The following is a 14,110-nucleotide window of genomic DNA, read 5'->3' as shown; positions in this document are numbered from 1 at the left end:
TCACATATTTGTATGAGTGAGGAACTTGTTTTTAGTACAAAATTGTTGTAACTAAATTGTTCATGTGCGAAGAAGCTTTTAAGTGGGAAATTTGGGAGAGTGATCTAGATTGAAGTTGTAATTTGGTGAATAAGTTGAATTTAAATCACATTTTTGTTTTTGTTTTTGTGTTCAATTTTTATTCTATAACCCGTTAGTACGTTAATCTAATTACACGTATTTGAATTACAAAATTAAGGAATTCTCAATATGTATTTTTTTATTTTTTATTTTAAAAACAATGTTTAATTTCTATGATTACTACAAATTCTCCATGTGTTCATATGAGTTTTCCTTTTGTAATGTTTTTTCCATTAAATTTAGCATAAACTTTGGGTTAACCTATTAAATTCATTAATACCCTCTTACATCAATTTCGGAGTTTTTATTATTTTGGCTTTGCATTTTATTTTTTTCTTTAAAATAAAGAATTAGGTAAATTTTTATAATATAATTTTTGTCTCTGTAAATAGGTTTATATTGGTTCTTGAATTTTTTTATCTATTTTAATCCTTGAACTTGAAGATCGTTATTCATTAAAGCTCATTCTGTTAATCACCATGAAAAAAAAAAGGAGATAATGTAACTTTTGACCCTTGAACTTTGTTAAGTAAGTCTATATTGACCCCTGATCTTAGCAAATAGGTTCAAATATTTGTATTTTCTTTTTAGTTCATTTTGAACTTAACAATTAGGTCCATTTTGATCCCAGGACTTGAAAAATATAAAAGTTTGATGATGTGACACTTTAAGTTTGAAAAATAAAATTTTTTAAATGATGTGGTATGATCTCAAAGTGTATACTCAGCGTTTTAATAATAGAAACCTATGGTTGAACAAGTTAGACCACCAGTTTGATTGGTTTGACCATCGAACCAACAATAATTAAATATAAAATTAAAAATTAAATATAAAATTAAATAGATTTGACGAATTTTTAATTAATTAATTAATTAATTATTATTAGTCTGACAGTCAAATGGATTGAACTGATGGTCTAACCTGTTCAACTATCAGTTTGGTTTATTAAAACATCGAATATGACACTTAGAGATTGTACTACATCATCATCTTTTTTTTTTCAAGTGATGATGTAGCACAATTTCAAAATGTTATATCATCAAACTTTTCAATTTTTCAAGTTCAGGGGTCAAAATGGATCTCGTTGTCAAGTTCAAAATGGACCAAAAAAAGTACAAGTACCAAAGTGAATCTAGTTGTCAAGTTTATGGGCTAATGTGGGCCTAGTTTCCAAGCTTAGGGGCCAAAAGTTACATTATGCACTTTTTTTCACGTCATTAATAGAATGGACTTAAACGAATAATGATTTTCAAGTTTAGAGGTCAAAATGGATAAAAAGAAGTTTAGAAACCAATGTGAACCTACTTGTCAAGTTCAGAGACTAAAAGTTACATTATCTCTAAATTATACTAGGCTGGATAGTTGAAACCTACTGCCAATTTTCTTGTTAATAAACCTCTTAATTTCTTTGAACTAAATTATAGAGTAAAAATTTGAAAATAAAAATATCTTCTAAATTTCTATGTTCTTTCTACATTTGAAATTTAATCTCAATATTTTTATTTTCAAAATTTTAATTCCTTAACTTTTCGGACTTAAAAATTTTGGTTTGGTAGTTAACATCATTAAAATTTTTCTATTAAATTCGCTAGTGTGACATATCAAAACTAAAAATCGTTACTTAATTGGTAGCCTTGTAAAAATGACATTGTAATAGACTTGAATTTAACATAAAATTTTAAAGTGTTGGCAATTCTTAAAAATTATACTAACTAAATTATGTCAAAAATTTAAGTGTAGAGATTAAATTTCAAATTTGAGTATGGTATAGGTTTAAGGTTTAGGGATTAAAATTGAAAATTGACCATTATTATATAACCTCAAAAAAAGGGTAAAATGCTTGTATTTGGACATGTATACATCAACATTTTGATTATAATAAAGTATTTAGGCTAACAATGAGATATAAAAGTTGAGGTACTAAATTATGTCAAAAATTAAAGCATAAAGATTGAATTTCAAAATTGAGCATAATATAAGAACCGAAATTAAATTTTGGCAAAAAAGAAGTAAAAATGTTGTATATTTAGACACATGCATTTCAACATTTTAATCAAAATAAAATATTTAGAGTAACTATAACAATATAAAAGTTAAAATACCATATTATGTAAAAAAAATAAATTTAAAATTTGAACACTAAAACTAAAATTGAATTTTTCTCATAAAATCTATAAAAAAAAGGAAAAAAGCTTTGTAAATTAAATTTGAAAGTTGAGTATATTATAAGAATTAAAATTGAAATCGGACCATTATTATAAAACTTGAAAAGAAAAGGTTTTGTTTCATTATTTGGACAGGTGTGCTTAACATTTTATTATTATTATTTTAAATTACCACAAACATTTTTTTTGTGAATCGATCCCACAATTTCAAGAACACGGAATATTTTCATACACGAAAAGTTTCTTTATTTAAGAATCACCTACACAAATTCCATATTAATCATGTCGATGAATATTAATTTTTATTAACGGAAAGAATCAATTGATTTTAATAATTGAATGAGTTAATAGCTAGGTCATACTCGAAATTTAAAAGAAAATTGATCATAATCGAATTACAATTTAATAATAAATGTTTTTATTTCATTTAAATTTAATTATAAAATATATGAATATTTTTATTTTTATTTTTTTAAATAGTTCTAACAGACTCGACGAATCCGATTTTAAATTAAAACAGGTCCAAAATTATAGCATAATTGGAACGAGAATTCCAAGAAAAAAAAGGGACCACAAATATTAATAATAATAATAATAATAAAAGGGAATTGGAAACCTTCCCATCCATCCATGAAATGCTTTATTGAATGTATGTATTGGATCGTGTGACTATCACTGTTCCCATTTCAGTCTCTCAGAATTGCAGCACATTTGCAGTCATTTATATTCTATTATTTCATATCACCTTCCGTATTTTTACTCTTTCTTTTACTCACACGCATTTGGAACTTTATGCAAATTTCTCTTATTTCCTATCCATTGGTCATGCAGCACTTGAATCATATCTTTATATTCTAATATATGGAGGGGGTTGAGGAGAGTTTGGATTTTTTTGTTGGGAAAAATTTACAAAATGTCGTCTATTTAGAAGTTGATGGACCTTTAATAGAAGGTATTGTCTCCATCCTCCTAGGAGAGTCGGCGTTAGGTTCAGAGGGGGAGGGTGCCTCAATTGGTGAAGATAGGTACCTACAAGCTCAGGGACGAGATGTTATTATTGTACCCCTTTCGCGAACCTACAACGGTTCTCCGTAGAGGCTAGAGACAATACCTTCCGTTGAGGGGTTTATCAGCTCTCAGACGGACAACACTTCAAAGATTTCTCCCAAGAGAGAGTCAGACATCCCGATTAGATAATATATATATATAGATAATAGATAAAAATCCAACATGACATTAACATATAAATTTATTAAAATGTATGTAATACCAATTACTAATTATATAATAATATTCTGCCAACAACCTCTTGACCTAGTGGCAATAGTATTATATTGTAAGTATGAAAGATTGGGGTCGATAATATTCTATACCCTAAAAAACTATATAATGTTCTATCAAAAAATAATATAAATATAACACAACGTATAGAAATATATAAATACAAGACACAAACATACTAAATTTGTTAATTATATTTTATTATAAGGGTGAAGAATGTAATTGCTTGATATTAAATTTAAACTCACGTACTTATAACATAATACTCATACTGCTGGATTAGAAACTGGTTTACTAGACTAATCATGAATATAATGTGCTACAACTATTAAATCATGCACATTAATGCTAAACGTAGCAAAGTATTATATTAAGTTTGTGATAAAATAGTAATAATTTTCCCAACCAAATTAACCTTCCCTTTTTTTTTCTTCAGCTAATTCATAATATTCTACTTGACTTCTTTTATTTCTTTCATTGGTTTAAGATTTAAAAATATAACATACATTTAAATATAATTACAAAAGAAAATGTATTGTATGAAATTATGATTCAACGTCATCCATATTACTTTCTAATAGGAGAATGGCAAATCAGATTTCATACAATCCTTCCTTCTTACGAAAACAGTTGATGTTACCGAAAAATAAATTAATAAGGATAGAAAAAACCAAAGCAGAATTATTTTAATTTTAAAAGTAAAAAAAAATTGTGGAATAAATTAATTTTAATTTTCATAAAAATAGTTTTAACTATATTTTAATAGATTCACTCCCTGAAATCTAAGAAGTTGAACTATATATATAATTAAGTCTAAAATATTAGGACCCTTAATTTTTATCCTTAGTAGTTATATATGAGTAGAAAAAGATCATTACTTCTACCTATATATATAAACAAAACCCTAAGGAAATTGGATTTTGCATGCAATTATATATACAAGAGCATTTCTTCATATGATTGGTGATGCAGCAGTTACTGAACATGCATGGAATATATGATTAGAAACATAAGAATCAATGCCATATATATATACTGCAAAACATTTAAAAGTACAAATAAACTTCCATTAACACTACCGAATTAAAAACTCTCTACAAGGCACAAGTATTAAGCTAGCATCTTACCTGCTGCATTATATATGGAATTAACTAATCCACCTGAAGAACTTGAAGCCCACTGTTACTACTCCTTTTCTCCTGCTTCATAAATATATATATAGATAGATATAGAGATGTAAACATAGAGACCCTTATTGTAATTCTTTCCTAATTTGATGATCTGAAACCAGTTAAATTCATCCAAGCTCGTGCTGACATCGATGAAAGCAGATGAAGCAATGGAAGTAATTTCCATTATCAGGAATCGGTATTATCTTGATCATCTCCATGATTTTCATCATCGTTTTGTGTATGAGTGAGGCCAGCGTTTACATTCAACGAAAAAGGCTTCATGGAATTTGAAAGAAAATTTGTGCTCAACAATTGCAGATAATTCATTTGTCTTGAATCATTGCTGCCTGGATTCGTACCATAGGGAGGATAGGTGGGGAAAAATGAAGCCATTGTCGCCGATGGAACGGTCGTGGAACACGGCAACGGCACACTCGTTGTGTTACCATTGAAGAAGTTCTCAGTTTGGGGGGCCATTAATCCATGGTTTCCAAACTGAGACAAAGACAGACTGGAAGGTTCCCAATGGTAATATGAATTCAAAGGCATGCCATTGTTTAACAATCCAGGAAATGGGGAATGGTTGGTTAATGGGAAAAGCCTTTGATCTTCAATATTATTATTGTTATTATTTCCACCATGATTTTCGTCTTCATTCATTTTGATCCACTTTCCTTTATCTCTGTCACCTGCCATTCTTTGATCTTCTTCTTCTCCATCTTTCATCAACATGGAGTTAGGATCGAGAAAAGACGGATTGGGTTCATGAGGAACTAACAAAGGCTGATGAAACTGATTATTAAATCCCAGAGGCATTTGAAGTGGAGGGAGTTTGTCAATATCATCTTTAGTAGCTTCAAGTAACCAATCAACCACCTTGCTAGGCTGACCAACGCCTAGCCTCTCTTGCAAATCGTATAATTGAATTGCAGTGGGCACTGAAAGCCTAATACGCCGGTCCCTTAATCCCCTTACTGTGCAAACTTTGCTATGCCGATCTTTGCCTCCGAAAGAACGCGAAACCCTCACAATCCTTGGGTTTCTAAACCCTGCTGACGACCAATGCCTTGAACTTGATGATGATGGTGGCCCCTTCGACAACTTGTTGCCTCCGCCGCTGCCGTCATTGGTTTCACCCTCTTGCTTTGCTTCCCTTGAACTCGAGATCATCTTACTCCTCTCATCATTCACAAAATACGTTTATCAAACTGAAAAAAGGCATTAAATTAGACAGTAAAATTTGACCTATGTGTTCAGTTTTCTTTACTAACTCCGAAAAAAAACGAATATATTTTTATATAGGGAATAATATAAAAGTAATTAAAAGATCAAAGGAAGCAAGGAATTGGGTTTAAAGATCAAAGTAAAATTTGTCATATAATTTCTGTACTAACTCAAAACAAACTAGTATACAGTAATATATATATGTACGTATATATAATGGATAATAAGAAAGTGAGTGAAGGATCAAAGGAAGAGAGGACTTGGGTTTAAAAACCAAAGTAAAACTTGCCCTATCTTCATGTTTCTTTCTTTACGGACTCGGAAAGACTATACAGCAACATATGATATGTATGTATATATATAAAAAATGGATAATATGGAAGTAATTACAGGATCAAAGGAACAGAGGGATTGGGTTTAAATTTTAAAAGAAAAGTGTGTTTTAGATAGAGATGTGTTGCTCCAATTAGAAGTAGGGTAAATTTTCACAAGGAATTTAAAAACAAAACAAATGAAGCTAAGTTCACTTTTGTTCCAACAAAAGATGAGACGAGTTTGGAATCATACAAAAGAAGTTTTTGTTCTTAAAAAAGAAAAAAAAATAGGAGATGGATGCATGATAAAAACTTACATAAAATGAAGAGATGAAAATGTTGGAAAAACTTGCAGCAGATATGTATGGGTGTAATTTGGTTTTTCTCGACAGTACTTCAGAAGGCTAAGGAACTTGAAGTACGAGAAAGTTGCAGAGACAGCAATTGAGATTGAAACCTCATTTTAGCTTTGATATAGAACTGTGTAATGGAAGGAATGGTTAAAGCTATTAAAACAATAATTCTGCTGAGAATAAACCTAACAAAAGGAAAGCAAGCAGAAAAAAAAAACACAGCTGTTGGGAAAGAAAAAGATGCTTGGAATTTCACTGCAAACATGTTGCATGGTAATGGAAAAAAGGAAAAGGAATGGCATATCTATGTCCATGTGGCACATACGCATGCCAACACATCGCTATTAGTTTGAAACTATGTTATTCCAACTTTTTCATTTTAAAATTATTTTTACTTTGAGTTTATAAACCACATGAATATATAACATAAATATGATGAGTTGACACCATAAACTGAACAATCACTAATTTAATTATTGCTATATCTCTTGCTTATCTATGTATTTACATTATTATTGCTATATCTCTCGCTCAACTATGTATTCGCATTATTTCATCAAACTTTGAATAGCACACAAAGTAGAAAATTTAACTTCACGTATATATAAAATATACTGGGACCATTCAGTATATACTACAAAATTAGGCTTATGCTTTACTGCAGCTACAATACAGCTTTATATAATGTATTCCCCTATACCTTGCTTAACTTCCACTTTCTAACTTATTTATATTTGTTTGATATAAAAAAATGTCTAATGCTACATTAATGTCTTTGGCGCCTAAATAGAGATTAGGAAATTAACTGCCACCCCTTCTATGCCTTGAAGCAGAGTTAGGTTCAAATGGAACAAAAAAGTTTTTATCAGAATGTTGTGGGTTCCAAAGTTCTGGTTAGGTAAATTATAATACAACTATGGCTACTTAGCTATACCTAGTAGAGGAGGGACCAACATATAAATTATGTATATATAGCTTCTTTAAAGCATCTAACAAGGACCACTCACATCTATGGCAGCACTGAGATTTGCACAATACAAGTTGGACTTGATAAGCTTATATTAAATACAATATTATATACTTGTTCACACAACTTAACTCCAGTTTGCAAATGATTTCATGATCATTTGTTTCTCATTAGAAAATGTTTGTATATATATGTTGAGGCTCCTGCTTCTCAAGAGGCAATCAACTTCAGGCTGCTCAAGCATTTATCCAAACGCAATAAAAAGGACCCAAAATGTTAACCATGAAGACTACATGTGTATATATATATGCTTGTGGGAGTAATGGTGAAAGATCAGAGAGAGAGAGAGAGAAACTACAATTGTTATTATTATTTTTTGGAGTTACCTTAACAATCTAGAAAATGGGGATCTTCACCAAAACTATAGTAAAAAGCCCTAATAGATGAGCCATCAGAGATAGCTTACAGTTGCACCAGTTCAAAAGCTGAACATTTATATCTCTATATTTGTATCGAAACAAGGAAAAGGAGAAAGAAAAACCCTAACAATTTGATGAACCCTATGAACCTGCAATATCCGCAGCTTTACAGGAAAACATTCAATGTTCCATTGACATTACAAATAGAATTTATACAGCAAATTAAATTACAAGTGACGAATTAAGAGGCAAAGTCAATGACCCCTTTCAAGGCTTTTCAAAAAGCCTTTAGAATTTTTCTTTGGCAGAAATCGATTGAAGAAGTGGCTACAAAAAAACCCCAATAAAACCCTTCAAAAAAAACAGAACACAATGCCCTCTTTCATTATTATTGTGATCAAAACAATATTTGTCTTATCCCTTTCTTTGCAGGGGTTAAAAAAAAGATGGGCATGCATCACGAGAATAGATTAACCCTACTGCTCTGATTTCCTTACGTGGTTGCCTCCATAATTATCAAATTAAAAATGGCCCCACATCTCAGACACACCCCCTTGTTGGATCTCTCAAATCGCCATTAATCTTCTTTTTACCAGGAAGTTGAGAGTTTACCTCAGTGTTTGATCTCCAATTTTGAAGGGATGTTAATGTACTATTTGTATACCTGATGCAGTTCGATTGAAACTTAACCCTTTTTCTTTATTAAAAAAAGGTTTTAGATTATTCCACACTTTGTGGCCAAGTGTCTAGCAAATCAAAAACGCTAGAAGATAACTAAATCACAATATTACTGTGTTTTCTGCTTTTAGAAAGCTGTATAAATGTAGAGTTAATAATGTAATTGACATTAGGGTTTAATACTAAGGTATAGGCTGGCTATGTTTTAATTAAAATGAATAGTCAACTACCTAATTGGCTAAAACCCCTTTTTACTTACTGCTAAACCTCTCTTACATGTTTAACCTTCCTTTAAAGGTATAGTTTTAAGCTTGCTTTTTCTTCTATACTTTATGATCGATCTGTAACATCAACTACTTTGATGGTCTTTTTCATTTTTGTTTTATCAAATGAGGTCCAAAGATATTTTTCTTATTATAAAAAAGCATCCAAAACATTGCAAATTCTTATTCAAGTGGTATACATATATTCATTAGATTTGTTTGGGTGGATGTGTAAATTCCCAGAAATATCATTTTTGTTTCAGGTTTTCCATTAATGATGAGAATTAGAAGTAATTGTGGTAAACGAAAACTTATATGAGTGATTTACTCTTTTCTTTCTCGTTTCCCTATTAGGAGAGCACCATTAATAGATATTGTACATATGAAATGAGTTTAATGAAGTTAAAAGCAAACCAATATAGCATGAGGTCAGGCATCTTTTCCTTAAAGTTTGTCTCATAATGGATTTTTTATGGACTGAATATTGACATGGAAACCATTGAAACCATAAAACAGTACTGAACAAAACTCATTTTCCATACATGAACATTGCAGGTAGAAGGGAAGAACAGCTGGAAGATGAAGGAGACCTTAAAATTCTGAAAAAAAAAGAATTAGGCTACTATCACTTTCAACACTATGATATCAGCTATCATCACCATCATCATCATGATCATCTTGACCCAGTGATTGATTATTGACAGAGAAAAGAGAAAGTGAAAGAGGAATGACGTGGATGCAAAGAATTAGATATATTATATGAAATTATATACAGACAGGTCTTGCTTTGGATAAAAAGTAATGGAAAAAAAACATTACTTGAAATTAATTATAAAAATAGTAATAAATTAATAATTAAAAATCCAAGTCTGATGTTTAATATAATGGGAATGGGAGTGAAGTGTCGTTATCAGGTCTGGTGATGCAGTTAATAGTCTCCTATTTCGCAGCGAAAGCAACTTGGCCAAACCCTAAAAGAAAAAGAAAGGGGGGGGGCATGGAAAAATGGGTCCATAATTATTATAGAAAAGTGGGGAGGCAGCCGCAGTCCACAAAAGTAGTGAACCGCACATCTCCTTCCATCTTCTGCTCCCTTTCCACTCATTCACTCAACATGTTGTTATCCTCTATATCACGCGCATGCAGTTTTTATTTACTTAAATTCATATTTTTTATCCAAATACATGCCGTTTTTTCTTTTCATAATTAATAGGTCGCTTATTTTGTAAGTGTTCGATAGCTACACCAAATTGACATGTTGCCGACCAAGATAAAGGTAATCTAACATTTTATTCTTCTTAAAATAATTTTGTTTATAATATTTGTGTTTGAGACATATTTAAATATACATATATGATAGTCGATTAATTTTTAACTTGATTAGTATAGGTATTATTGTCAATACAGGAAAACGTCAACTCGAGTGCATTGAAACGTATTATTCTTACATTTATATGTATTAGAGAAGGGCTCTGGATAGTTTATCATATATATACAAGAAGTTGGACCTGGTCAAACTTACTAAAAGAAAAAAGTCGGACCTTATCAAAAGCTCAAAGGTCTAGAGCTTCGTTCAATTCATATAAACTATCGAGGAGGAAAAAAAGTATTGAGATTTGTGTATTTATATGTTAGATTTAGGGTAAACTATAAAAATAATTATTTTTATTTATCTTATATTATATTTCAGTAAATTATATTTAAAATATTGCGTTTTAGTTATATTTTAATCGATAACATCTAAATTAGCATTTAAAATTGATATTTTTATAATTTACTCTTAATTAATAGGAGATTAAATTGATATATTTGGTAAAAGTGATCGGATATCGATGAATGAAAAAAATGGTTGGTAAAAACAGCGAATGCTAAGGAAGGTAAAAACATGGAGTTTGTCTGTGTCTGTGGGGGTGGTCCAAATATTATTTATCGGTGTAGTAATAAAAGTAGAGGCAAAGACTGCAGTCTGCTGCATTCACACCATGCATGCAGCTCGAATTTCTCCATACATTAATGTCTTCGTTTTTAAGTGTTTTAATTCCTATAGAGTAGATTAAATTTTATGTATCTTTTTCTTTCATTTATTTTTTGTTTTCATAATTTAATTTTCCTCTATCCTCCACACACATGAATTTACATTTTTATAAAACTCTTGATTGAGCTGATATCACAGATTAATCAAGTGTCAATTTGATCAAAAAAATGAAATATCGTCACTTTATAAAAAATATATATTATTTTTTAATTATTTTTGTTAATTTATTTATTTTATATAAAAAATAAAAAAAATTAAAACAAATGAAGTTGTTTGCCATTACATCGGTAGCTCAATTGACAAAAAAATCTTTTTGTCTGTTCTAATATCATACTCATTATACTTAAATATCTGAGCTCAAGTTTCAAGAACTTCTTCCCCTCTCCCAAATTATTTTGAAATATGTTTATAAAAATATTACACATTAATCGCATTGGTTAAAATGATAAAATAAATGCTTTGAGTTTTTTTGATTTAATATAAAAGTAAAAATATCTTCACAATAGGGTAAACTGTACAAATTAGTCACCCAACTATTAGTGTATTTCTATTTTGGTCATCCAATTATGAAAATTTTTAATTTTGTCATTAACATTTTAGATCATTTCTATTTTGGTCACTCTTCGTTAATGGTTAACGGAAGTGATGATATGACCTTTTTCTAATCGGTATAATAACACATTTAGTCCCCAATCTTATACATTCTATCAATTTGATCCTAATTCTGAATAATTCAATAAATTTAACCCTCTACACTTGCAAATTTTATCAATTTGATCATCAAGCACATATAATTAAATTAAAATATATATTATGAAAAACTACAAAATGTAATATTATTTACATAAATATATATAACTATTATTATTTGTGTTTATATTTAATTATAATTATAAGGCTCAAATATGCATTTAGCCCTCTGAATTTGACACCTTCTCCCAAGTTGGTACTATGGTTTTTTTGTCCTAGGTTGGTACCCAAATTTTCATTCCGTCAAGGGTTTTGGTACTTTTTTTTTTGTAACGGTGCTAAATATAGAACACATGACACTCTTAGGTTGTGATACGCGACACTGATGATTTCATACTCTATTTTTATAAAATATTTAAATATTTATAATAAAATATATAAAAGAAATTTAAAATACAAAAGAAATTATGAATTATAAAAAAACCTATGTATATAAAAAATTAAAAATATTACAAAAATAAAAAAATCTAAAATACAAGTGAGAAATCGAAAACCTAAATATTTTACATATTTTTATTAATACATTGTAAAAAGATTAGATGAAGATAAATTTTACAATAAAAATTATGCTCAGAGAAGGGTGCAGATTATACACAATTCTTCAAGTTGACAAGAATGCAAAAGATGATGATATGAAAAAAGCTTATAGGAAGCATTTTCGTTTTCCCTTCTATTTGTTAATTATTTGTTAAGTTTCATAGAAAAAATTGGGTTCCTCTGTTGAGAATACTAATACGACGATCATGAATGAAGTTTATAAAAATCATAATTTGCTGATTTTTGGGGTTCTGAGTTTTTAGATTTACCAAAATCACAAAATTACATATAAGTTTATCAAGATTTAATTATATGTATTCAAATATAATTATATTTAATGATATGTGTTTGAGGATCAAATTGATAGAATTTGTAAATATGGAGAGTTAATTTTATTGAATTAATTAAAATTAGGATCAAACTAACAGAATGTGTAAGTATTGAGGACTAAATGCGTTATTATACCAGTTAGAAAAATATCACATCATCACTTCCGTTAACCATTAAAAGGAGAGTGGTTAAACTAGAAATGATCTAAAACGTGAGTGACCAAAATAGAAATGATCGAAAACATTTGTGACTAAACTGAAAATTTTCATAGTTGAATGATCAAAACAAAAACACGCTAATAATTGGATAGCTAATTCTATAATTTACCCTTTTAAATAAGTTGCTTTTTGAATTTATGTGACTTAAATATAGTGATCCAAATTAAAACAAATAATAAATAATCTGAAAGTTACTAAATAAAATTATGCCGAATATTGAAATTTTTGTACCTTGGAAATTATATATGTATGAAACTAGCTTTTAATCAGTCATCAAATTAGGTATATAAGAAAAAAGGGTAGCAAAACAATATCCAAGTAAATTTTTTTATCAAGAACAATATTCTAAGACTTAGAATAGGACGGCTATTTAGCATAATTGTGGTAGGGTGCAATTAGATGGTTGGTTAAAAAGTCTAATTAAGTGCTAACATAGTGATTTTAATTGTAATTATTACAACTTGGGTTATCTGTTCGATATATAAATATATTTTATTTTAATTTTTCCCCAAAAGTAATGTTATATATCTATGTTGTAAATATGTATCAAATATGATATATACACAATCAAGGGAGTTAGGTGAGATGAAAAGGGTATCTTTTACCTTAACCAGTGGTCAAAGCTTCGATCTTTGATTTGGGTATGGAGCAGCTTTAAAACTCATGGTCAGCATCTACCACCTTAATAAGCCTACCAAATGCGGAGAATTAGTTATTGGATTCACTTTAGTAAATAAAAACGTTCAAATAGTCCAGTGACCAAATTGTAAATTTTTTTAGTTAAGTGACTAAAATGAAAATTTATCCGTAGTTTAATGACTAATGGTGTAATTTATCCATATAAATTTCTAAATCAATGCTTGTCATTAATGGTTGTTTACCCATTTGGATAATTAATTACTAATGATGTAGTTTACCCATTAATATTACATCAACTGGCTCTTTCTCTTTCAAAAGCACTTATGGGAAGATTCGGGAAGGTGCATTGAATTCAAAATAGCCAATTTGGGAGCTACCTTGGAAGTTTAAAGGCCCTCAAAGGATTTGCTACTTCATCTGGCTCGTCCTCAAGCAATGTTGCTTACGAATGTTGAAAGGGTAAGGTGAGGAGTTGGGAATAACAACACATGTGGTTTTTATGGCCAAGAGTATGAGGAGGTGTTGCATGTTCTTAGAGATTGCCCTGCAGCTAAGAGCATTTGGGACAAGCTAATTCCAAAAGAAACACTCTCTAGATTTTACACCGGATCCCTTCTTTACTAGATGACGAAAAACCTTCAGAAT

General features: G+C 29.6%; 1 protein-coding gene across 1 annotated transcript; it reads right to left on the bottom strand.

The window, feature by feature from the left end:
* Positions 1-4,567: 4,567 nt before the first annotated feature.
* Positions 4,568-7,327, bottom strand: LOC107946551 (transcription factor TCP17). The gene is made up of 2 exons (XM_016880940.2): positions 6,594-7,327; positions 4,568-5,946 (listed from the first exon to the last, which is right to left on the bottom strand). The coding sequence occupies exon 2, from the start codon at positions 5,906-5,908 to the stop codon at positions 4,925-4,927; it is 984 nt and encodes a 327-aa protein (XP_016736429.1). The 5' UTR covers positions 5,909-5,946; positions 6,594-7,327; the 3' UTR covers positions 4,568-4,924.
* Between the last annotated feature and the right edge of the window lie 6,783 nt (positions 7,328-14,110).

The sequence above is a fragment of the Gossypium hirsutum genome, chromosome D12, assembly GCF_007990345.1.
Source record: "Gossypium hirsutum isolate 1008001.06 chromosome D12, Gossypium_hirsutum_v2.1, whole genome shotgun sequence".
NCBI lineage: Eukaryota > Viridiplantae > Streptophyta > Magnoliopsida > Malvales > Malvaceae > Gossypium > Gossypium hirsutum.
The sequence above is the reverse complement of the archived record's forward strand: the minus strand, read 5'-3'. Positions and strand labels throughout refer to the sequence as shown.

What these genes read in the sequence shown, in the direction of transcription:
- LOC107946551 (XM_016880940.2), bottom strand. Translation starts at nt 5,908, where the DNA reads ATGATCTCGAGTTCAAGGGAAGCAAAGCAAGAGGGTGAAACCAATGAC.